The sequence below is a fragment of the Macaca nemestrina genome, chromosome 7 (genome assembly GCF_043159975.1).
Source record: "Macaca nemestrina isolate mMacNem1 chromosome 7, mMacNem.hap1, whole genome shotgun sequence".
NCBI classification, from domain to species: domain Eukaryota; kingdom Metazoa; phylum Chordata; class Mammalia; order Primates; family Cercopithecidae; genus Macaca; species Macaca nemestrina.
This window is the reverse complement of record NC_092131.1, coordinates 151394801-151419833: the sequence shown is the minus strand read 5'-3', so window position 1 is coordinate 151419833 and position 25033 is coordinate 151394801. Positions and strand designations below refer to the sequence as shown.

General features: G+C 41.8%; 1 protein-coding gene across 4 annotated transcripts in view; it reads right to left on the bottom strand.

Moving 5' to 3' along the window:
* Window positions 1-25033, bottom strand: part of LOC105493110 (signal peptide peptidase like 2A) — a 61918-nt gene that overhangs the window by 32091 nt on the left and 4794 nt on the right. For 3 of the 4 annotated variants that reach the window (XM_071066855.1, XM_071066854.1, XM_071066856.1), the window contains exons 2-5: window positions 10463-10573; window positions 9502-9684; window positions 8903-8992; window positions 8294-8427 (exon numbers count right to left, since the gene is read on the bottom strand). In XM_071066855.1, coding sequence (XP_070922956.1) covers window positions 8294-8427; window positions 8903-8992; window positions 9502-9684; window positions 10463-10573 — 518 coding nt within the window. Of the gene's footprint in view, window positions 1-8293; window positions 8428-8902; window positions 8993-9501; window positions 9685-10462; window positions 10574-20202; window positions 20376-25033 lie in introns of those variants that run through there. The other variant, XM_071066857.1, reaches the window with a different exon arrangement.

Sequence of the window (25033 nt, the reverse complement as noted above, 5' to 3'; positions counted from 1 at the left end):
CTTCTTACAAACTTACTATTATCAACTTACAGACAGTAAAGTACTTCTAAAAATTAGCTTCTCTTTTTTTTTGAGACAGAGTCTTGCTCTATTGCCAAGGTTGGAGTGCAGTTGGCGCGATCTCTGCTCACTGAAACCTCTGCCTCCCGGGTTCAAGCAAATCTCCTGCCTCAGCCTCCCGAGTAGCGGGGACTACAGGCACATGCTGGTAGGCCAGGCTAATTTTTTGTATTTTAGTAGAGACGGGGTTTAACCGTGTTGCCCTGGCTGGTCTTGAACTCCTGAGCTCAGGCAACCCATCCACCTTGGCCTCCCAAAGTGCTGGGATTACAGGCGTGAGCCACTGCACCTGGCCACTTCTCTTAAATGCAAATGCTAAATTCTCCTCTCAATCAACTTAGCATTTACTATATGCCTAGTCTATGCTCATCAATGTATTATAAAGGACTCAAAAGAAATTCAAGGCATAACTTTGTCCTACCTTTATTTAAGATAACAAAATATTGTCTCAACTCTTGCTAGGCCACAGAGCTAATAACAGAGACAGAAGTCGAAGAGGAAAAGACCTGCAACTGTTGTTTGCTGGGCAATCTCTTGTCAACCTTACTGTCTCCTCCTAGTTATATGCAATCTACGACATATTATTAATACTACTTTTGAATACTTTTCAACAACTTTGTTCTAAACTCTGCTCCTTCCTGTGCAAATCCTGGCCCTGCTCATTATGTCTGGGCTCAACACAAAATTTAGGTTAAAAAAGTTTATTTCTTTTAATATAGTTTTAAAAATTAAATTTAAAAACAAACAAAAAAAAGAGGCAGGGTTTTGCTGTGTTACTCATGCTGGTCACGAATGCTGAGCTCAAGTGATTCAACTGCCTTGGCCTCCCAAAGGGCTGGGATTACAGGCATGAGCCACCAAGCCTGGCCTAAAAGAGTGTATTCCTTTCGAACTGCATATTTCCCAACTGTGTACCAACAAGCCACTTTCTTACTGGAAAACTGTTGACTGAGATGGCTACTGTATTAAGCATCTGTGATTCTAAGTAGATTGCCTGGGAAAAGAGCAGGGAGAGAGTTGATGGAGACACACTAGCACCTCCCCTGAAACTCTAGAGCTGAATGACAGGGTATTAAATAAATTTCTATAAATGTGGTACCTGAGTGTAAAAAGGTGCTAATTATGTTATCTGTCACTGCAGAAATACATTTAAAGAAATTTTTGTCATAGTACACATACAAGCCATAATAAAGATTTATATATTCATAGTCATTGAACTAAAAAGCACAGGCAATTTATTTAAGGAAAGCATACAGTGTACTAGATTTATATCACATTAAAATATTACAATTCTGCCAATTGTGGTGGCTCACACTTGTAATCCCAGCACTTCAGGAGGCTAAGGTGGGCAGATCACTTGAGGTCAGGAGTTGAGACCAGCGTGGCCAACATGATGAAAATCCATCTCCACTAAAAATACAAAAATTAGCCAGGTGTGGTGGCACGCACGTGCCTGTAATCCTAGCTACTTGAGAAGCTGAGGCAGGAGAATCGCTTGAACCTGGGAGGCAGAGGTTGCAGTGAGCAAAAATCGCGTACCACCACACTCCAGCCTGGGTGACAGTGAGACTCCAACTCAAAAAAAAAAAAAAAAAAAAAATTACAATTCATCTTTTTTGGAAAAAAAATTGAATTTTCATATCAGCTTGAGAGCCATATGCAACAGGAACCTAAGCTTTCTTGCATGTCATCTAGAGGTTATAAAGGCTGAGGACCAGTGACCTTAATATAAAAAGATTTTAGGCTGGGCATGGTGGCTCACACCTGTAATCCCAGCACTTTGGGAGGCCGAGGCAGGCAGATCACCTGATTTCAGATGTTCAAGACTGGCCTGGCTAACATAGTGAAACCACATCTCTATTAATAATACAAAAATTAGCTGGGCATGGTGGTGCATGCCTGTAATCCCAGCTACTTGGGAGGCTGAGGCAGGAGAATTGCTTGAACCCAGAAGGCAGAGGTTGCAGTGAGCCAAGATCACGCCATTGCACTCCAACCTAGGTGACAAGAGCAAAACTCTATCACCAAAAAAAAAAAAAAAAAGATTTTAACACTGCTGAAAAGTCTTTCTATAGAACCCAGGCATCTTTCCCCTTTGCTTAAGGTACATCTCTCATTTGGCAGAGTAATTTTGGGTTGTGAGGTCCTGTCCTGGCACATTTTCCCTTCCCTAAGCCTTACTCTCTTTCCATCCAACTATCATTACTTGCTAAATGATGGGCCTTGTGTTTTTAATAATTCTTTGTATGGAACTTTTTCCTTTGTATCACTGATTCATATTCTCTTTCTCCATATGGTCACCACCCCTTTCTCCTCCCACATACACTTATTTCTCTGTATCTTTATTTTGCTCTTAGAATCAGCCCCCTCAATTTTAAAATCCATGATCCTGCAGGTATGGGATATTTCCTCTCCCAGTCTGGTTTCTGAAGGCAACAAATTACTTGTTTCTGCTCCATCATCATGTTTTACAAATAAAAAAGCTGGTATGTATTCTCCTCCAATTTCCAATTTTCTCAAGGAGGAGCTTGTCCTAACGTGTATATAAAAAAGCTTGCCTTGCTAAACTCAAAGTGTGGGTCCATGGGCCAGCTAAATCACTTGGGAGCTTGTTAAAAATGCAGAATCGGGCTGGGCATGGTGGCATACACCTGTAATCCCAGCACTTTGGGAGACTGAGGCAGGCAGATTGCCTGAGCTCAGGAGTTTGAAACCAGCCTGGGCAACACGGTGAAACCCCGTTTCTACTAAAATACAAAAAATTAGTCAGGCGTGCAGGCGTGCACCTGTAATCCCAGCTACTGGGGAAGGTGAAGCAGGAGAATTGCTTGAACCTGGGAGGTGGAGGTTGCAGTGAGCCGGGGTTGCGCCACTGCACTCCAGCCTGGGTGACAGAGCGAGACACCGTCTCAAAAAAAAAAAAAAAAAAAAGAATACAGAATCTGGGCCCCTATCCCAAACCTACTAAATCTGAATTTGTATTTTATTATTCTTATTGTTATCTTTTTGAGAGAGGATTTTGCTCTGCTGCCCAGGCTTGAGTGCAGTGGCATGATAACAGCTCACTGCAGCCTGAAACTCCTGGGCTCAAATGGTCCTCCTACATCAGCCTCCTGAGTAGCTAGGACTATAGGTTCATGTCACCACACCCAACTAATTTTTTTTTTTTTTTTGAGACGGAGTCTCGCTCTGTCACCCAGGCTGGAGTACAGTGGCGCGATCTCCGCTCACTGCAAGCTCCGCCTCCCGGGTTCGCGCCATTCTCCTGCCTCAGCCTCCCGAGTAGCTGGGACTACAGGCGCCGCCACCTCGCCCGGCTAATTTTTTTTGTATTTTAAGTAGAGTCGGGGCTTCACCGTGTTAGCCAGGATGGTCTCGATCTCCTGACCTCGTGATCCGCCCGTCTCAGCCTCCCAAAGTGCTGGGATTACAGGCTTGAGCCACCGCGCCCGGCCTAATTTTTAAATTTTTTTTGTAGAGATGGGTCTCACTATGCTGCCCAGATTGGTCTCAAACTCCTGGGCACAAGAGATCTATCTGCCTTGGCCTCCCAAAGCGCTGGGATTACAAGTGTAAGCCACCACGCCTGGCCTGAATTTATATTTTAATAAGATCTCTAGATAAGTGTATGCACTTTACAGTTTGAGAAGCACTATTCTAGAAAACAAAAAAATTTACATAGTAATGGAAGTACAGGAAGAATCTATAATAAATAGGAAAACATTTTTAATAAATCAGCAGCTTTTGGAAAATTATTTCTAAAGTTTCCCTAAGTAATACACAAAATGATTTTAGAGATATGGAGATCTTACATACTATGCTTTATAAAGATTAATAATTGCCAGGCGCAGGGGCTCACACCTGTAATCCCAGCACTTTGGGAGGCCGAGGCAGGCGGATCACCTGAGGTCAGGAGTTCGAGACCAACCTGGCCAACATGGCGAAACCCCATCTCTACTAAAAAAATACAAAAAATTAGCGGGATGTGGGGGTTCACACCTACAATCCCAGCTACTTGGGAGGCTAAGGCAGGAGAATTGCTTGATCCTGGGAGGTGGAGGTTGCAATGAGTCAAGATCGCACCATTGCACTGTAGCCTGGGTGACAGAGTGAGGCTCCATCTCAAAAAGAAAAGATTAAAGATTAATAAAGAAGGAAAAAAACAAGCTTACTCATATGAAAGATGTGACTGATATATCTTGAAACATGCTTTCCAAATACGTAAAATGTTTAAAGCTCAATGCTCCAGGAACCTACACTTGTTAAACTCTAACATTTCCCTCTTGATGCAAGTCAATCAAATTTTAGTATTTAAGAAATTACAAATAACTTTAGCTTCATTTAGTTACAGATAAGATCTTTTTTTTTTTTTTTTGAGACGGAGTCTCGCCCAGGCTGGAGTGCAGTGGCGCAATCCCGGCTCACTGCAAGGGTTCATGCCATTCTCCTGCCTCAGCCTCCTGAGTAGCTGGGACTACAGGCACCCGCCACAGCGCCCAGCTAATTTTTTTTTTTTTTTTTTTTTTTTTTTTTTGAGACGGAGTCTTGCTCTGTAGCCCAGGCTGGAGTGCAGTGGCCGGATCTCAGCTCACTGCAAGCTCCGCCTCCCGGGTTTACGCCATTCTCCTGCCTCAGCCTCCGGAGTAGCTGGGACTACAGGCGCCCGCCACCTCGCCCGGCTAGTTTTTTTTTGTATTTTTAGTAGAGATGGGGTTTCACGGTGTTAGCCAGGATGGTCTCGATCTCCTGACCTCGTGATCCGCCCGTCTCGGCCTCCCAAAGTTACAGGCTTGAGCCACCGCGCCCGGCCTAATTTTTTTTATTTTTAGTAGAGACGGGGTTTCACCGTGGTCTCGATCTCCTGACCCTGTGCTCCACCTGCCTCGGCCTCCCAAAGTGCTGGGATTACAGGCGTGAGCCACCATGCCTGGCCCAGATAAGACCTTTTAAATGGAAGCTATAGATCAATTCACAAGGCAAATATATTTTGCCCTTCATACATGAAATAATATGCTCTGGGCACATTTTTTTCATTGAGAGTTATGAATATATATTGACTCTTCTATGTATATTGCTCATTTTAATTTAGAGCCAAAAGTACAAAACTGTAGGGAGACCGAGTTAAGGTTACTACTAAATAGGAAAATCCAAATTTTGTGTATATTTGAAATTTCTGTATTTAAATGAAAATATGGACATGCTTTAAAGTTTTAGTTGATCTTCATGCTATAGATTTTTCCTCTCACTGTATAATTTTGGCCATTTGAGTCTTTTTGTTTAAAGTGGCAGAAAGTTGAAATCTTTGGGTATTCAGGAAATCAAGACTACAGATGCTTTGGGTCCCCACAAATAGTACATTGCATCATTGTTCACTTTAGCAGCAGATGTGCTGGCTATGGGGGCAGTAGGGTTAGAAGTTTGTAGCAGGTAATTTTAAGGATAATTAATTATAAATCATTTCCCCTAATCTGCATAAATTAATTAGAACTGATTTTAATAAAATTTATAAAGTATACAGCAAACATTTAAAGCTGTTGTTGGAGAAAAGGGAAGCATAAACAGATTCAGTTGGATTGCATTTTACTTTTTGGTGTATGAGTTTATGGCAAACAATGCAGTTTGCGGCTTTTTCATTTCTTTCAATAAAAATATTTAGAAAGTATAATTTTTATTTTTTATTTTTTTGTAGAGACGGGTTTTGTTTTGTTTTGAGATGGAGTTTCGCTTTGTCACCCAGGCTGGAGTGCAATGGGATAATCTTGGCTCACTGCAACCTTCACCTCCTGGGTTCAAGTGATTCTCCTGCTTTAGGTTCCTGAGTAGCTGGGACTACAGGTGCATGCCACCACACCTGGTTAATTTTTGTATTTTTAGTAGAGATGGGGTTTCGCCATGTGGGCCAGGCTGATCTCGAACTCCTGACCTCACGTGATCCGCCCGCGTCGGCCTCCGAAAGAGCTAGGATTACAGGTGTGAGCCACTGCACCCGGCCAAGATGGGGTTTCACCATGTTGCCCAGGCTGGTCTTGAACTCCTGGGCTCAAGTGAACTGCCCACCTCGACCTCCCGAAAATGAGTCACTGCAGCTGGCCTTTTTTTTTTTTTTGAGTAGGCTCTCACTCAAAAAAAAGCTTGGAGTGCAGTGGCACAATCACAGCTCCCTGTAACCTGAAACTGCTGGGCTCCAGCAATCCTCTCACCTCCACCTCCTGAGTAGCTGGGGCTAGAGGCGTGTGCCACTACACCAGGCTAATTTTTTTATTTTTAGAAGAGATGAGGTCTTGCTATGTTTCCAAGGCTAGAAAATACAATTTTTAGGCTGAGCCTGGTGGCTCACACCAGTAATCCCAGCACTTTGGGAGGCTGAGGTGGGCAGATCACCTGAGGTCAGGAGTTCAAGACCTGCCTGGCCAACATGGTGAAAACTCATCATAAACTAGCCAGGCATGGTGGCAGGCACCTGTAATCCCAGCAACTAAAGAGGGTGAGGCAGGGGAAGCACTTGAATCTGGGAGGCAGAGGTTGCAGTGAGCTGAGATCATGCCACTGCACTCCAGCCTACGTAACAGAACAACAGAACAAGACTCCATCTCTAAAAGATATATATATAAATATACAATTTTTAATGTGAGAAATCCTATACTTGAGAGATGTCTCAATTTATCAGTGGCTTTATAAAGCAAAATTAAAAACAAACATGGAGGCCGGGCACGGTGGTTCATGCTTGTAATCCTAGCACTTTTGGAGGCCAAGGCGGGCAGATCATGAGGTCAAGAGATCAAGACCATCTTGGCCAACATGGTGAAATGCCATCTCTACTAAAAATACAAAAATTAGCCGGGCATGGTGGTGTGGCCTGTAGTCCCAGCTACTCGGGAGGCTGAGGCAGGAGAATCACTTGAACCCTGGAGGTGGAGTTTTCAGTGAGCCAAGATAGCACCACTGTACTCCAGCCTGGCAACAGAGCAAGACTTTGTATCAAAAAAAAAAAAGGAAAATGTAACAACATTTGTGTTTGTTTTGTCTGACTAGCTTGCTGCTAATTATGTTCTCTAAATGTATAAAAGTTCTCTGATATTTTACTGTTACCTTACAGTTTGCTAAATAGCCATTGCTTTTGAGAATTGAATAGTGTGGTGTATAGCGGTTATTTAACCGTGTCTACATTTTTCAAAGTTTTATATTATTTTTTGTTTGTTTGTTTGTTCGTTTTTGAGACGTAGTCTTACTCTTGTCACCTAGGCTGGAATGCAATGGCGCAATCTCGGCTCATTGCAACCTCCACCTCCTGGGTTCAAACGATTCTCCTGCCTCAGCCTCCCAAGTAGCTGGATTATAGGCACGCACCACTGCACCCAGGTAATTTTTGTATTTTTTGTAGAGACAGGGTTTCACCATGTTGGCCAGGCTTGTCTCAAACTCCTGACCTCAGGTGATCTGCCCTCCTCGGCCTCCCAAAGTGCTGGGATGACAGGCGTGAGCCACCGCGCCTGGCCTATTTATGTATTATAAAAAGTGACAGTGGGGGGAGTGGGGAGAGATAGCATTAGCAGATATACCTAATGTAAATGATGAGTTAATGGGTGTAGCACACCAACATGGCACATGTATACATATGTGACAAACCTGCATGTTGTGCACATGTACCCTAGAACTTAAAGTACAATTAAAGCAAGAAAGAAAGAAAAAGGAAATTAAATAGAATTTGCTTAAAAAAAAAAAAAAGTGACAGTAGTACCATTTTAGTTGGCCTGAATGTTTTCAAGCCTTGAAATAAATCTTGACTAAGTGAAGAAAAAAGGTGGACATTACTAACATCCTTAGAATTCCTAAAGCATAAAACAGAATGATGAGGCCACACTGTAATGACTCAGCCCAGGAGGAGCTGAGAAACTCCCTACTTTCTCTTGCTTATTTTCTTCCAATGTAAATCAATAGGCATATTAGGATATCTCCCATGACCCTTCCTGGGAGACAGAATTAAACATTTTAACTTAAAAGAGTCTCTGATGTGATGTCAGTGTTCCTCTGACAGTGGAAGAGTTAGAGAAATCTGTGACTCTTTTCTCTCTGGTGAAAACATGAATGATCTACATGAGGACAAACCTGCAGACTGGGCTTACTAGCATCACATTCTGAGGGCAGATACAATTTTTATGTTGTTATATAATTAAAATGATTGCAGAAATTTTTAACCCTTGATTACAAAAATGCTTAAGTTAATTAAACTTACAATTCAACTAGTCCACTCCAGTATCCACCTAATGCCACAGTGAACACAGCAATTACAAAAATAACCACCATAGTATAATCAAAGTCAGGCCACGATGGAGAATACATTTTCACAGTAATGTTATTTCCCAGAATCTGAAAGGCAAAATAACAGTTAAACACAGGAATAACTTTTTTCTCTACTATAGTCATAACAGCAATAGTCTACATTTCACTCTGCAACGGACATTATACATCAGACAGTCAAGAAGGCTAGAATTATTGTCTGATGACATGATATATTCTCTAGTCAAAAGTATGATGATATGTTTTGGTTTATAAAATCTCTAAAGTGCAGTGTTCTACACAGTCATATTTTGTTCAGGAATTTAAAGTTAAGATAAATGACATGACAAGAGACTTTTAAAGAACTGAAAACAAACATCCTTTCTAAAGTTTAGGCTTTGAGACACTTTGTGCCAAATGAGAGATGAGTATTTTCCAAAGAAAAACTTGATAGCTTCTTGTTGGCAAATGGAGCAAATATAGCACTCAAAATTAAACATCAGTGATTAAAAATAAAGAGATATAGTATTTATAAACTTTATCTAATATGTAATTGCTAATTTACCTGGTTTGCATCTTTAAAGTCTTTGTGGCTTATAAATGCAATCAGTATTTTCACATCAGGAAATTCAGATCTGTTACCTGAGGGAGGAAACTAAAAGAAAAAAAAATTATGAAAACTTATTTACTACTAATATATTATAGAATAAAATACTATTCCACTAAATATCAATATTACAGCTTTCTTTATAAGACAAAAATGTCAGGTATTCTTTCTTAATATTCTGTAAGTTCTCAAAATTGAATCCTTTTAACATGAACTTAAACTGATAAATGCTACAATATATAGAGCATTTATGATATATATTATGTATGTGTAATACATATATACCTATATATGAATATATATACCTATATCTGAATATATATATGAATATATATATATATTTGTTTCTAACAAAGTCTTATCTGCTCTAGGAATAGAAAAACTGAAAAACTTTCCAAGTAAATGCCTATGAGATCTTGATTATTTATTTACAAAGAATCTTGCCATCAGATTATTCAAAACTCAGCCTCTAAACCACACACAAAGACGTTAATTCCATTTTTGTGAAATTTCACATCATGAACTCAAAATAAGTTATGATCGTTTTTATAACTTACTAGGACACTGTTATTGACAACTAACATTGCTTCAGCACCTCCTTTCTGTGCAATTCTGGCTTTTTCCAAAAAATGGCAGCTTCCCCATGGAACCACAACTGCTTTGCTCTTTATGCCAACAGAAGGAACATCAGAAAGGTTGCATAGTGGTGTGGAAGTCAGATTCATCAAACTAACGGAAGTCTGAAAATAAGAAATGTCTTCTTAACATGATAAAAATCATATTTCATCCTAAATGCATTCAGTTATAAATACTGCATTCAGTTATCAATATTGGTTTAAGACAATATCGTTTGAATTAGAAATATTTAGGCTTAGAATTAAGTATTTTAAAATTCCCTATTTTCCTAGAGAGAAAAATACTTGAGAAAAATCAATAAAATTATTATTTATTAACAACTATACATTACAATGGTTTCACACAATAAAACATAATTATCACTCATTTTCACTTCTTCAATATTTTTTCTTTTTTCTTTTTAAATAGAGACAGGGTGTCACTATGCTGACCAGATTAGTCTTGACCACTTGGTCTCAAACAATCCTCCCATCTTGACATCCCAAAGTGCTAAGATTACAGGTATTAGCCATTGTACCCAGCCATCTTCACTTTTTTTTTTTTTTTTTTAAAGAGACAAAGTATTGCTCTGTCGCCCAGGCTGGAGTGCAGTGGCACAATCTCAGCTCACTGCAAGCTCCGCCTTCTGGGTTCACACCATTCTCCTGCCTCAGCCTCCTGAGTAGCTGGGACTACAGGCACCCCCAACCACACCCAGCTAATTTTTGTATTTTTAGTAGAGACGGGATTTCACCGTGTTAGCCAGGATGGTCTCAATCTCCTGATCTCACGATCCGCCCACCTCGGCCTCCTAAATTGCTGGGATTACAGGCATGAGCCACCACACCCAGCCTCCTTCTTCACTATTTTTATGTTTATGAATAGTAACTGTGATTTACTTACTGCATTTTCTAGGGTACTTGGAAGAGTTGTCCAATAAGGGTTATAAAGCATGCAGTAGTCCTTGGTTGTGCCATTTCCAGACGCATGCAAGATTGCTTCCTGAGCAGCTGTCTAGAAGACAAACAGTAACTTTCAAACTGGCAATGATATGGCTTGCCAACAACTAAGGATTTTAATAAAGCTATTTATATGCAGGGTTGATCACATTTCCTTGAGAGGGACGGTATTCCATGAATTTGTTTCTTCTTGTTTGAGGAAATAAAAAGGAGGGTTAGGAATATTAAAACCATACACAATTGCCCAGCACAGTTTCTTTAAGGAAGATACGCCACTTTCTGAAGGGAGTAACAATTACGACTCTTTTTTTTTTTTTTTTTTTTTTTTTTTTGAGACGGAGTCTCGCTGTGTCACCCAGGCTGGAGTGCAGTGGCCCGATCTCGGCTCACTGTAAGCTCCGCCTCCCGGGTTTACGCCATTCTCCTGCCTCAGCCTCCGAGTAGCTGGGACTACAGGCGCCCGCCACCACGCCCGGCTAGTTTTTTGTATTTTTAGTAGAGACGGGGTTTCACCATGTTAGCCAGGATGGTCTCGATCTCCTGACTTCGTGATCCACCCGCCTCGGCCTCCCAAAGTACTGGGATTACAGGCTTGAGCCACCGCGCCCGGCCTAACAATTACGACTCTTGTTATAAGGGCCGTACTCCAGGAAGAATTCTTGCTATGATGTAATTTCAATACTCCCTTCACAGCTGGAAACTTTCCAATCTCCTATGAATTATTACTTCATTGTTTATATATATATATATGTATATATATATATATATATTTTTTTTTTTTTTTTTTTTTTGAGACAGAGTCTTGCTCTGTCACCCAGACTGGAGTGCAGTAGCACAATTTTGGCTCACTGCAACCTCCACCTCCCACGTTCAAGCGATTCTCCTGCCTCAGCCTCCCAAGTAGCTGGTACTATAGGGGCGTGTCACCATGCCCAACTAATTTTTATATTTTTGGTAGAGACAGGGTTTCACCATGTTCGTCAGGCTGGTCTCGAACTCCTGACCTCCCAAAGTGCTGGGATTATAGGCATGAACCACCGCACCCGGCCATTGTTTATATTCTATAAAATGACATGTACTCAAAATCCATCCATCTGTCTTACCTTCCACATTCTACTAGGAACCAGGGTACAAAGGAAAAAAGTACATTATCATTTCTAAGTGCTATCTTTGGAAGAGAACCAGCTGGGACTTGAAGTAAATTATTCTTGCTCATGTTTTCAAAATTCTGCAACTGCCTATTCAAAAAGACCAATCCAGAATTTAAAGTACAGAAAAAGAAAAGCTTTGTCTCATTTCCCACTACCTGGAAAGAAAAGCCAAGAGGTAAGACGTGATTGGAAAGAGTAACTATAGTACATGGGAGGAGAGGAGAATATAAAATGAAGAAATACCCAAAAATATTTAGAATATACATCACAATAGATTTAGAGTTCACATCACAATTTCCTTAAAACTTGGCTCAATACAAATCCTTCTCTCCTCCTCTGAGCAAATCTTTTTCTAAAGCCATAAGGAAGGAAAAAGAAGGAATGCTTGGCAAATGCTAATGATGTACTAAGCTTCCGCCACTAAAGCACATTATTAGATTGAATCACATGACATTGCTGATATTTCACCATTTTTAATCTACAAAACTGGTAGTTTCATATAAGTCAACGTAAATTTCTAATGAGTATAGAAATATTCTAATCCCATGCTCTGTTACCTAAAATGTCCCTTGAACGTTTTGGATTAGAGGGTTTATGGCATACTTGGGGCTTCATAGCTTATGGATCTAAGCAAGTATAGAGAATTCATAAAGCATGCCATCAAATTACATCGAATTAGGTAAGGAAATAAGATGTGAAAAAGAGAAATGTAGTTTTCATTCAGCTATATACTTGATGGCTATGAATGGATTCTGACAGCAGAGCTGAACTAGTGTTACATTCTTACAACAAACTACATGCTAGGTTACTTTCATACGTTTTTTCTGATTCAGTGTCACTGTTTTACAAAGAAGGGCTCTGAGACTCAGACAAGTCACTAACATAACCTACCTAAGGTCATATAGTAAAATAATTTACAATTTTTTTTTTTTTTTTTTTTGAGACCAAGTCTCGCTCTGTCACCCAGGCTGGAGTGCAGTGGCGCGATCTCGGCTCACTGCAAGCTCCGCCTCCCAGGTTGACGTCATTCTCCTGCGTCGGCCTCCCGAGTAGCTGGGACTACAGGCACCTGCCACCACACTCGGCTAATTTTTTGTATTTTTTTAGTAGAGACCGGGAATAATTTACAATTCTAACTAAAGAAGGTAATCCTGCAGATAAACATGAAGGTTGCTTAAACATTTTTGGAAAGAATGCTTCATAAGTGAATTCGGTACTTCTTACTGCATCCAACAAAATAATACATTAACATCATGATTTCCTGCGCTAGTGATGCTTACTTTGACGATCTGGTTAAGGTGGTAACTGTAGGATTTCTCTAGTGTAAAGACATGTTTTTCCCTTTATGTTTGATGAGTAAGTAATCTATGGCACCATGTGAACAGCCCAACAGCTTCTCACCAGGATATTCGCCTCCATGATGATCCTTGCCTAAATTTAATTTCCCATATCATACTGGGGATTACAAAATGGTGAATTTTTAAAATATTGTCATTCCTTCTACCCTTAATGGCTAGTATCTTTTTTTTTTTTTTTTTTTTTGAGACGGAGTTTCACTCTTGTTGCCCAGGCTGGAGTGCAATGGCATTATCTCAGCTCACTGCAACCTCCACCTCCCAGGTTCAAGCGATTCTCCTGCTTCAGCCTCCAGAGTAGCTGGGATAACAGGTGCCTGCCACCACACCCAGCTAATTTTTTGTATTCTTAGTAGACACGGGGTTTCGCCATGCTGGCCAGGCTGGTCTCAAACTCCTGACCTCAGGTGATGCAACCACCTCAGCCTCCCAAAGTGCTGGGATAACAGGCGTGAGCCACTACACCCAGCCATATCCTTCTTTTTAAAAGAGCTTTACTTTCTCCCCTACCATCTTTTAGTATCAGTAGAGATGCACTAATTTTTAAAAAATTTCAGTGTGGTATAATTACAATGGTTTGTTTGATATTCAAATTGTTCCAAATTTGGTCATTCAGAGCCTCTTCTAGCTGGCTCTTTGTATCCTTTATACAAGACTCAGGCCTGTAATCCTAGCACTTTGGGAGGCTGAGGCGGGTGGATCACCTGAGGTCAGGAGTGCAAGACCAGCCTGGCTGATATGGCAAAACCCTGTCTCTACTAAAAATACAAAAATTAGGCTGGGTGCAGTGGCTCATGCTTGTCATCCCATAATTTCAGGAGGCTGAGGCGGGTGGATCACCTGAGGTCAGGAGTTTGAGACCATCCTGATCAACATGGTGAAACGCTGTCTGTACTAAAAATACAAAAATTAGCTGGGTGTGGTAGTGGGTACCTGTAATCCTAGCTACTCAGGAGGCTGGGGCAGGAAAATCGCTTGAACCTGGGAGGTGGAGGTTGCAGTGAGCCGAGATCATGCCACAGCACTCCAGTCTGGGCGACACAGCGAGACTCCATCTGAAAACAAAAACACATAAAAACAAAAAAACAAACAACAAGACTCCATTTGTCTTTGAGGACTTCTTGTTTTTTTTTTTTTTGACACAAGGTATCCTAGGCTGACCTTGTCCTTTATCTGCTATACATCTGGATCCAGCCATTCCATTAAGCTCCTGGTGGAGAGGAAATGTACCCAGATCAGGATCTGGGTCTTAACTGTGCATGCTGCTGCTCAAGTGGTATAACCTTTTAATAAATAATGAGCAGCATCTATCAAAAGTTGTAATACATAGAATCCTCTGATTCATATCTACCGATATAGTATGTAAAAGCACAAAGATAAATGTATAAGGATATTAACTGCAATATTGTACGTAATAGCAAAAAAACCCAACTTCCACCAATAAGACAACTGTTACATTATGATATGCACAGTACACAGCTACTCAAAACACAGCTAGATCTATTTCTAGAAACAGAAGATGTCCATAGTGAGAAAAGCAAGTTTTAGTGTGATATTTAGAGTATAATCCTATTTTTATATAATGACCCCTCAAGAAGCCCCTACAATGTATCTGTACATTTATAGGAGCTTGAGGAAAAATGTGGAGAGATACATAAAGAGGTTATTAAAAGAAAAGAACATGCAGCAAATTTTGTGAAGGAGACAGCATGCCCAAACAAGTTAAGCCTTTCCATTACATTTTAAATATCTTAGTAAAGTTTCTCACAGATATTGCATAGCTTGGAAAATTCAGTTTACTACAATAGATATTATGGTACAAAGGTTAAGAGCATGAGTTTTGAAATGATAGTACAAGGATACAACGCTAGTTTCATCATTTACTGGTTATGTTACAAGTTATTTAATCTATCTTAAGTTTCAATATCCTCAGCTTTACGATAACAATAAACACTCAGACCTCACAGTTATAATAGAGATTAAGTTAGATGATGCAATTGTTTATACATATTAATCTCTTAATAAATATATCTAGCACCTTGCCAAGTACTTATGCAATGTAATCGAAATACTAAAGGTTAATGGTTGGAAGATTAGTGGTTACCTGGGTCCTGGTGAGATGTGGAGATAAGGGGTACAGCTAAAGGATATGAAGGATATGGAGGTTCTTTCTTTTTTTTTTTTTTTTTGAGACAGAGTCTCACTCTGAAGCCCAGGCTGGAGTGCAATGGCATGATCTCAGCTTAGGGCAATCTCCACCTCCTGGATTCAAGTGATTCTCCTGCCTCAGCCTCCTAAGTAGCTGGGATTACAGGCACCCACCACCACGCCTGGCTAATTTTTGTATTTTTAGTAGAGACGGGGTTTCAACATGCTGGCCAGGTTGGTCTCAAACTCCTGACCTCAGACGATCCGCCCATCTTGGCCTCCCAAAGAGCTGGGATTACAGGCATGAGCCACCGTGCCCGGACTTCTTTCTTTCTTAAAAGACTTTATTTTAGAGCAGTTTTAGGTTCACAGCGAAAGAGAGCAGAGAATACAGAGTTTCCATATAGCTTCTTATCCTACACACGTGTAGCCTCTCCCACTATCAACACCCCACAGCAGAGTGGTTGTTACAGCTGATGAACCTCCGTTGACACATCGTTATCATCCAAAGCCCAAAGTTTACATTAGGGTTCATTCTTGGTGTTGTACATCCTGTGGGTTTTGATAAGTGTACAACAACACATATCCATCATTACAGCATTGTACTACATAGTTTCACTGCCCTAAAATTCCTCAGTGCTCTACCTATTTTCTTTTTCTGATGATGAAAATGTTAGGCCGGGCGCGGTGGCTCACGCCTGTAATCCCAGCACTTTGGGAGGACGAGGCGGGCGGACCACAAGGTCAGGAGATCGAGACCATCCTGGCTAACACGGTGAAACCCCATCTCTACTAAAAATACAAAAAATTGAGCCAGGAGAATGGCGTGAACCCGGGAGGTGGAGTTTGCAGTGAGCCGACATCGTGCCACTGCACTCCAGCCTGGGCGATAGAGCGAGACCCCATCTCAAAAAAAAAAAAAAAGAAAATGTTATAAAATTGGCTGTGGTGATAGTTGCACGTATCTGTGAATATACTAAATATTATTGACTTATACATTTTAAATAGGTGAATTGTTTGGTATGCAAATTATACATCAATAAAGCTGTTGAAAAAATAACACAAAACAAGATAGTCTTACTGGGGAGATTAAAAGCAAACTTGAAACAGATAATCATGAGCAGGACATAATTAAAGACAAAGACTTCCTAGCAAAAACATAAATAGTTCTTAAGGTATTAAAAACGCAAATTGGCCAGGTGTGATGGCTCATGCCTGTAATCCCAGCACTTTGGGAGGCTGAGGCGGGCGGATCAACTGAGGTTGGGTGTTCAAGACAAGCCTGACCAACACGGAGACACCCCGTCTCTACTAAAAATACAAAATTAGCCAGGCATGGTGGCCCATGCCTGTAATCCCAGTTACTTGGGAAGCTGAGGCAGAAGAATCACTTGAACCCGGGGGCCACTGATCTAGCCGAGATCGAGCCATTGCACTCCAGCCTGAGCAACAAGAGTGAAACTACATCTCAAAAAACAGAAATGAAAACAAAACAAAAACAACAACAAAACACAAATTTGGGGCCGGGCATGGTGGCTCACACCTGTAATTCCAGCACTTTGGGAGGCCTAGGCAGGAGGATCACGAGATAAGGAGATCGAAACCATCGTGGCTAAGAAGGTGAAACTCCATCTCTACTAAAAATAAACAAATTAGCCGAGCATGGTGGCACATGCCTGTAATCCCAGCTACTCAAGAGGCTGAGGCAGGAGAATCGCTTGAACCTGGGAGGTGGAGGTTGCAGTGAGCTGAGGTCGCACCACTGCATTCCAGCCTGGGCAACAAAACAAGACTCTGTCTCAAAAAAACAAAACAAACAAACAAACAAAAAAACAAATTTGGAAGGGCATGGTGGCTCACGCCTGCAATCCCAGCACTTTGGGAGGCCAATGCCAGAGGGCCACTTGAGGCCAGGAGTTCGAGACCAGTCTGGGCAATATGGAGAGATCTCGTTTCTACAAAAAAATTAAAAATTAGCTTGGCGTAGGGCTGTGTACCTATAGTCCCAGCTACTCCAGAGGCTGAAAGGATTCCTTGAGCCTTGGAGGTTGAGGCTGCAGGACCCATGACCATGCCACTGCACTCCAGCCTAGGGCCTAGGTGATAGGAGACCCTGTTTCAAAAAAAAAAAAAAAGAAAAAAAGAAAAGAGCAAATTATTGGGCCTCATTCTAGACCTACTGAATCAGAAGTTTTGGCCAATTTATGTTTTAACAAGCTCTTCTGGAGATTCTGATATCAGTTAAAGTTTGAGAACCACTGCTATAGGAGCAGTACTTATAGGAGACAAGATCTCGCCATGGTACTCAGGCTGGTCTCAAACTCCTGGCCTCAAGTGATCCTCCCACCTCAGTCTCTCAAAGTGCTGGGATTACAGGGTATGAGCCACCATGCTTGCCCTGATATTCTGCATTTCTAATAAGCTCCTAGGTGATGCTGATGCTGCTGGTCAATGGACCACACCTTGAGTAACAAGGCTATAAAAGAACAGAACAGTGGAAACCCCAGTGCTGTGTCAATTAAGTTGGGAAGCATACAGAAAATGGGCTTGAAAGTCAGGGTCTGGGCCGGGTGCGGTGGCTCACGCCTGTACTTTGGGAGGCTGAGGCAGGCGGATCACGAGGTCAGGAGATAGAGACCATCCTGGCTAACATGGTGAAACCCCGTCACTACTAAAACTACAAAAAAATTAGCCAGGCGTGGTGGCGGGCGCCTGTAGTCCTACTTACTCGGGAGGCTGAGGCAGGAGAATGGTGTGAACCCGGGAGGCAGAGCTTGCAGTGAGCCGAGATCGCGCCACTGCACTCCAGCCTGACAGAGTGAGACTCTGTCTCAAATAAGAAAAAAAAAAGAAAATCAGAGTCTGTTTGAACATTACAAGTGCCAAATTAGGTGATCCACTCATGCTAGTATTTGATCATTTGACAAAGACCCTTCCTTTTCACCTTCCGAGTTAGATACATGCTCCACAATGTCTGAATTTTCCTTTGTAATCAACTGTGGTCTGGTCTTCTGTGACTTTATTAAAGCCTCAAAAAAACTTCTTTTAGTAAAAAGTTTAATATCAAGAGCTAAAAGAGGCTGGGCATGGTGGCTCACACCTGGAATCCCAGCACACTGGGAAGCTGAGGTGGGAGGATCACTTGAGGCCAGGAGTTTGAGACAAGTCTGGGCAACATAACCAGACCCCACATCAATTGAAAAACATCATTTAAGAGGTAGAAGGGATTTAGAAATAATGTAATCTAGTCTCTTCATCTTATATATGAAACAGATCCAAAATGATCAAAAGGATGAGGTCAGTCAGTCTCAGGACTAGAACTGAGCTCTCTAAAACCGAGATCAGCAGTCTTTCAACTCTGCTCTCACTTCAAGTCCCTTCACACAGCTAGATCCCCAAGCACCTCATTCTCAGTGCCCAACCATCACACTCCAGTTTTCATAATGATCACATATTTCTCTGCATTAGCGGTTAACTCCTTCCCTTCTACAATACTGCCATGGGTTTCCTACCACTTCTCAAATTCCTCTAATAACCAATCAGTTCCTCTCACATCCTAAATCCTTTCCCTATACTCTTCTAAATACCCCCAATTCTAGGACTCTGGAGCTCATGGAACTCCTTTGCCTATGACAACTACTCCTTACTGCTCACCCCAAATCTTCCTTTTACAGGCCAGTTCCTTCAGACTGGTCCTGGAATTGAGTGTCCTCCAGGGCCACCCAATGAATGTCACGACAGCACCTTTATATTCAGTATCTTATTTGATCCTTACACACAAAGGAAGAAAGTCTACTAGCCCATACTATTACGTTCTGCTTCCTTTTTCTCTGACTTTATGCGGTGCCTGTTATGGTATTCTAGGATCTCATGAACAATTTTAATTTACTTTGTCCAGATCAACTGACTTCAATCATATTCTACCATTTTCTTTTCAAATTAAAGAATTTTAATGTTTCCAGCCTGGCCAACATGGTGAAACTCCGTCTCTACTAAAAATACAAAAATTAGCCAGACATGGTGGCGGGCGCCTATAATTCCAGCTACTCGGGAAGCTGAGGCCTGAGAATTGCTTGAACCCAGGCTGTGGAGGTTGCAGTGAGCCGAGATTGAGCCACTGCACCCCAGCCTGGGCGACAGAGTGAAACTCTGTCTCAATTAAAAAAAAAAAAAAAAAAAAAAAAAGGCCAGGCACAGTGGCTCACAACTGTAATCCCAGCACTTTGGGAGGCCGAGACGGGCGGATCACGAGGTCAGGAGATCAAGACCATCCTGGCTAACACAGTGAAACTCTGTCTCTACTAAAAATACAAAAAATTAGCTGGGTGTAGTGGCAGATGCCTGTAGTCCTAGCTACACAGCAGGCTGAGACAGGAGAATGGCATAAACCCAGGAGGCAGAACTTGCAGTGAGCCGAGATTGTGCCACTGTACTCCAGCCTGGGCGACAGAGCAAGACTCCATCTCAAAAAAAAAAAAAAAAAGAATTTTAATGTTTAAATCCATCTTAATGTTGCCTATTCCTTTGATCATTTTTCTACTAAATAGCTTTTGGTATGACAAGTGTCAAAAGATTTTGAAAATCTAAAAAAGGACAACTCTAGCTGGTGCGGTGGCTCACACCTATAATCCCAGCACTTTGGGAGGCCGAGGTGGGGGGAGATCACCTGAGGTTGGGAGTTCGAGACCAGCCTGACCAATATGGTGAAACCCCTCTCTACTAAAAATACAAAAATTAGCTGGGGGTGGTGGTGTGTGCCTGTAGTCCCAGCTACTCAGGAGGCTGAGGCAGAAGAATCACTTGAACCCGGGAGGCAGAGGTTGCAGTGAGCCAAGATCACACCACTGCACTCCAGCCAGGGTGAAAGTGTGAGGAAACTCCGTCAAAAAACAAAAAACAAACAAACAAAATCCAGCAGTTATTTGCACCTATTCCTGGCATGATTATGCATGTCTAACAAATTTTCAGGTGCTCTGATGTTGGTCGAGTACATGGTTATAGACTTTATTATGAATAGTAGTGAAACTCACTAGTCTTCCAGACAGTACAGGGGTCCTCTTAGGAGTTTTCTCAAGAGATTATAGTCACAATGCATCTGCAGTCTGATGGCACAGACATCTGTGTTTGGGCGAGCAGTTCTCCCATTCCTCTCATGAGTTTATTCAAAATTCTTCAGTAGCTGCATCACTGGGTTCCAGTTTCAACACTCCCCTACACAGTCTGTAAGTTAAACCTGGTTCATGTTATTTGTGTTGTTTTCCATTAGATACACTTGTCTTCAATTTAAAGGGACAATATGTGAATGTGACTATAACTCTCTCTCTCCAATTAACCCCTTTGTAATCTTTCTTTATAAAAGGTACAAATTGGCCAGGTGCAGAGGCTCACGCTTGTAATCCCAGCTCTTTGAGAGGCTGAGGCAGGCAGATCACCTGAGGTCGGGAGTTTGAGACCAGCTTCACCAACATGGAGAAACCCCATCTCTACTAAAAATACAAAATTAGCCAGGCGTGGTGGCGCATGCCTGTAATCCTAGCTACCTGGGAGGCTGAGGCAGGAGAGTTGCTTGAACCCAGGAGGCAGAGGTTGCAGTGAGCTGAGATCGTGCCATTGCACTCCAGCTTGGGCAACAAGAGTGAAACTCCATCTCATAAATAAATAAAAAGTACAAATTAAACTATGCATGCTTCTATTTTTAGATACCAAACGGTAGAGGGCTTGGGGGACAAATGTTGTTAATAAACAATTTACTTAGAATGAGGACTAGCAATTTTTAAATATCTATATTCATAAACTGGAATATATAAAGTTACAATGTAATCACTGGTAAATTCGAAGGAGCAACAGCCACCTGCCCTTACATCATAGCAATGTAAGAGATATCCCTTTCTTTACAAATACCTTTCTCTTTCACACAGGTGTCAGTTTTAAGTCAACAGCAACACAATAAAAGAATTGAAAGGAGCCCCTGCAGGAAAGGTGGAGTTGGGATTGTCTGAAGGACACATGTTCCAAAGTCAGGCCTAAAAAACTTTCTGATCATTCACTCTTTCCTCCCTAATAACTTATATAATCAAGACAACACACATTGTTTCTATTCCTACCTCCAGTATTCAAGGTTTATGAAAATGATGCCCTGAAAGTGACTACAATTAGATTTACAGAGATTATGAGTAATTATTTAAATAGTGATGAAGCGGGAGCTAGGACATCAAATAGGGATTTACAGGGAATCAAGTTGTCTGTGGGCCATGGGAAAAGCAGGAACAGGATCATTCCTTCCATCTGGACAATCTGGCAACATAGCAGGGTGTGGGGAGAAGACAAGGCAGCTATTCATTCTTCATTCATTCATTCATTCAATACTCTGCAATCTATGAGATGTTAGGGGAGACAGCAGAGAATGAGTTAGGTAGGGTTCCTGCTCATGGGGCTTATACTCCACTTGTTACCTAGATCCAGCCTTCTTTCTGGTTTTCTCTAAATAATCTTCCTACTTAATATCTCAACCTTTATGGAATTTATGATTTTTTTTTGAGACGGAGTCTCGCTCTGTTGTCAGGCTAGAGTGCAGTGGCGAGTGATCTCGGCTCACTGCAACCTCCACCTCCCGAGTTCAAGTGATTCTCCTGCCTCAGCCTCCCAAGTAGCTGGGACCACAGGCATGCGCCATCATGCCCAGCTAATTTTTGTCTGTTTTTCATTTTTTATTTTTTTGAGACAGAGTCTCACTGTGTCGCCCAGGCTGGAGTGCAGTGGCAAGATCTCAGCTCACTGCAAGCTCCGCCTCCCAGGTTCACACCATTCTCCTGCCTCAGCCTCCAGAGTAGCTGGGGCTACAGCAGGCACCCACCACCACGTCTGGCCAACTTTTTTGTATTTTTAGTAGAGACGAGGTTTCACCGTGTTAGCCAGGATGGTCTTGATCTCCTGACCTTGTGATCTGCCTGCCTTGGCCTCCCAAAGTGCTGGGATTACAGGCGTGAGCCACTGCGCAGCCAAAATGTATGATTCACATTAGAATTCACAAACTCAAATGCCTACAAGGCCAGGCAAGTAATATAAATGCTTAAGTCAGAACCGATTTAAGACCATAGGGCATGGTAAAGTTGGGCAAACTCTGACCTAAAAACAATCAACTTAAAAAAAAATTTTACTATCTTGAGGGAAGGACCTACACTTGGAGACTTTATGGTTTGGATTTTCATAAACAGACCAAATTTCAGGTGATTTTAAACAACTGATCAAATATATAATAAGCATATCTATCTATCTATTGACAGGATCTCACTCTGTCACCCAGGCTACAGAACAGTGGCATGGTCACAGCTCACTGCTGCCTTCAACTCCTGGGTGACTCACCTCACCCTCCTGAGTAGCTGAGACTACAGGCACAAGCCACTGCACCCAGCTAATTTATAAAGTCTTTTAAAAGATGGGGTCTTACTACTATACTGCCCAGCCTGGTCTCAAACTTCTGGCCTCAAGCAATCCTCCTGCCTCAGTCTCCCGAAGTGCTGGTATTACAGGCATGAGCCACCGTGCCTGGCCAACTTTTCCTATTTTTAAGCCTTTTCTTATAAATAAAGCTCACAAATTTATCTTAGTCTTATGCCCTATTTTTGATTCAGAAAAAAATTATTAGCTGGGTACAGTGGCTCATACCTGTAGTTCTAGCACTTTGAGAGGCTGAGATAGGAGGACTGTTTGAGCCCTGGAATTTGAGACTAGCCTGGGCAACATAACAAGATTCTGTCTCTATTAAAACCTATATAACAGGCCGGGTGCAGCGGCTCCTGTAATGCCGGTGCTTTGGGAGGCCGAGGCGGGCAGATAACGAGGACAGGAGATCGAGACCATCCTGGCTAACATGGTGAAACCCCATCTCTACTAAAATTACAAAAAATTAGCCAGGCGTGGTGGCAGGCGCCTGTAGTCCCAGCTACTCAGGAGGCTGAGGCAGGAGAATGGCGTGAACCCGGGAGGTGGAGCTTGCAGTGAGCCGAGATCACGCCACTGCATTCCAGCCTGGGCGACACAGCGAGACTCCGTATTACTATATATATAACATGTTATAATATTATATAATATTTATATATATGTTATATATATATTATATAACATGTTATATTAATATAAATATGTTATATGTATACATACATATATGTATATATATTTATATTAATATAACATGTTTATGTTCTATATATTATATATAATATAAATATATATAACATTTATATTAATAAGAAAAAAATTACTGCATAATTTAGTGGGAAAATACCAAAAGACCTTGGTTCTAGTCCTATTTTTCATTACTTTCTATATGATCTAGGATAAGTCATAATTTTCCTGAACCTTCTCAGGATTTTTTTGAGTTTCAAAGGAGATTATAGGTGTTGTATTTTGGAAAGAGACATATAGCCATCAGTGACTTAGAAAGGAGCCAATGAGATGTAGAAATCACAGACAGCTCAGAGGCAAGGTAAAACAAAAATTTTGAAGAACCTGAAAGTTAAAAGGAGGAATGTGATAAACCTAGCACATCTTAGTCAGCTCAGGCTCCCTAACAAAGTACCACACACTGGGTGGTTTAAACAACAGAAATTTATTTTCTCACAGTTCTGGATCAAGGTGCCAGTTGGGCCAGTTTCTAGTGAAGGCTCTCTTCCTGGCTTATAGATAGCTACCTTCTCACTGTGTCCTCACATGGCAAAGAAACAGAGAAAGTTCTCTGATGCCTTTTATTTCCCCCTCCAAGACAGTCTTGCTCTGTCGCCCAGGCTGGAGTGCAGCGGCGCGATCTCGGCTCACTGCAACCTCTGCCTCCTGGGTTCCAGTGATTCTCCTGCCTCAGCCTCCCACGAAGCTGGGGTTACAGGCACCCGCCACCACGCCCGGCTAATTTTTGTATTTTTCATAGAGACGGGGTTTCACCATGTTGGCCAGGCTGGTTTCGAACTCCTGACCTCATGATCCTCCTGCCTCGGCCTCCTAAAGTGCTGGGATTACAAGCATAAGCCACCACACCCGGCCTGATATCTTTTCTTAAAATGGCACTAATCCTATCATGAGGGTCCCGTCTTCATGACCTCATCTAAACCTAATGATATTCTGAAGGACCCATCTCCAAATATCAATACATTGGGGGTTATGGCTTCACCATATGAATTTGGTGTGGGGCTGTCGGGGGTGTGAGGACACAATTCATTCCACAGCACAGCAACTCAGCAGATTTCTTACTGCCTGGGTAGCAGAACATACCTACTTTCCCCTGGAGGTTGAGAGAAGAGAGCAGAAGAGAAAGAACTGAAGATTCTTTGAGTTAGTGTAGTATACAAAAGGAATGCAAATTTTCAGCAACAGATTTTTCTGCTGGGGATCCTGATTATCATTTCATTGTATCAAGTTCAAGAAGTAGCTATATGTTACTTCAACTTCTTTGAAGAAAAAAAAAAAATCAACAAAACTATTTTTTTCTTTTTGTGTGTGTGTTTTTTTAGAGACATGGTCTTCTGTCACCCAGGTTGGAGTACAGTGGCGTGATCACAGCTCACTGCAACCTCAAACTCCTGGGCTTAAGTGATCCTCCTACCTCAGCCTCCCAAGTAGCTGGGACTAGAGACACAAGCCACCACGCTCAGCTAATTTTTAAATTTTCTGTAGAGGTAGGGTCTTGCTATGTTGACCAGGCTGGTCTCAAACTCCTAGCCTCAAGCAATTCTCCAAAACAGAACTTTTATAAAGACACTATGAGGAAGACTCAGGATTCTTCAGAGAACTCTGAAGCACTTTAAAAAGACAGAGCTGCCGGGCACGTTGGCTCGCACCTGTACCCCCGCACTTTGAGAGGACGAGGCA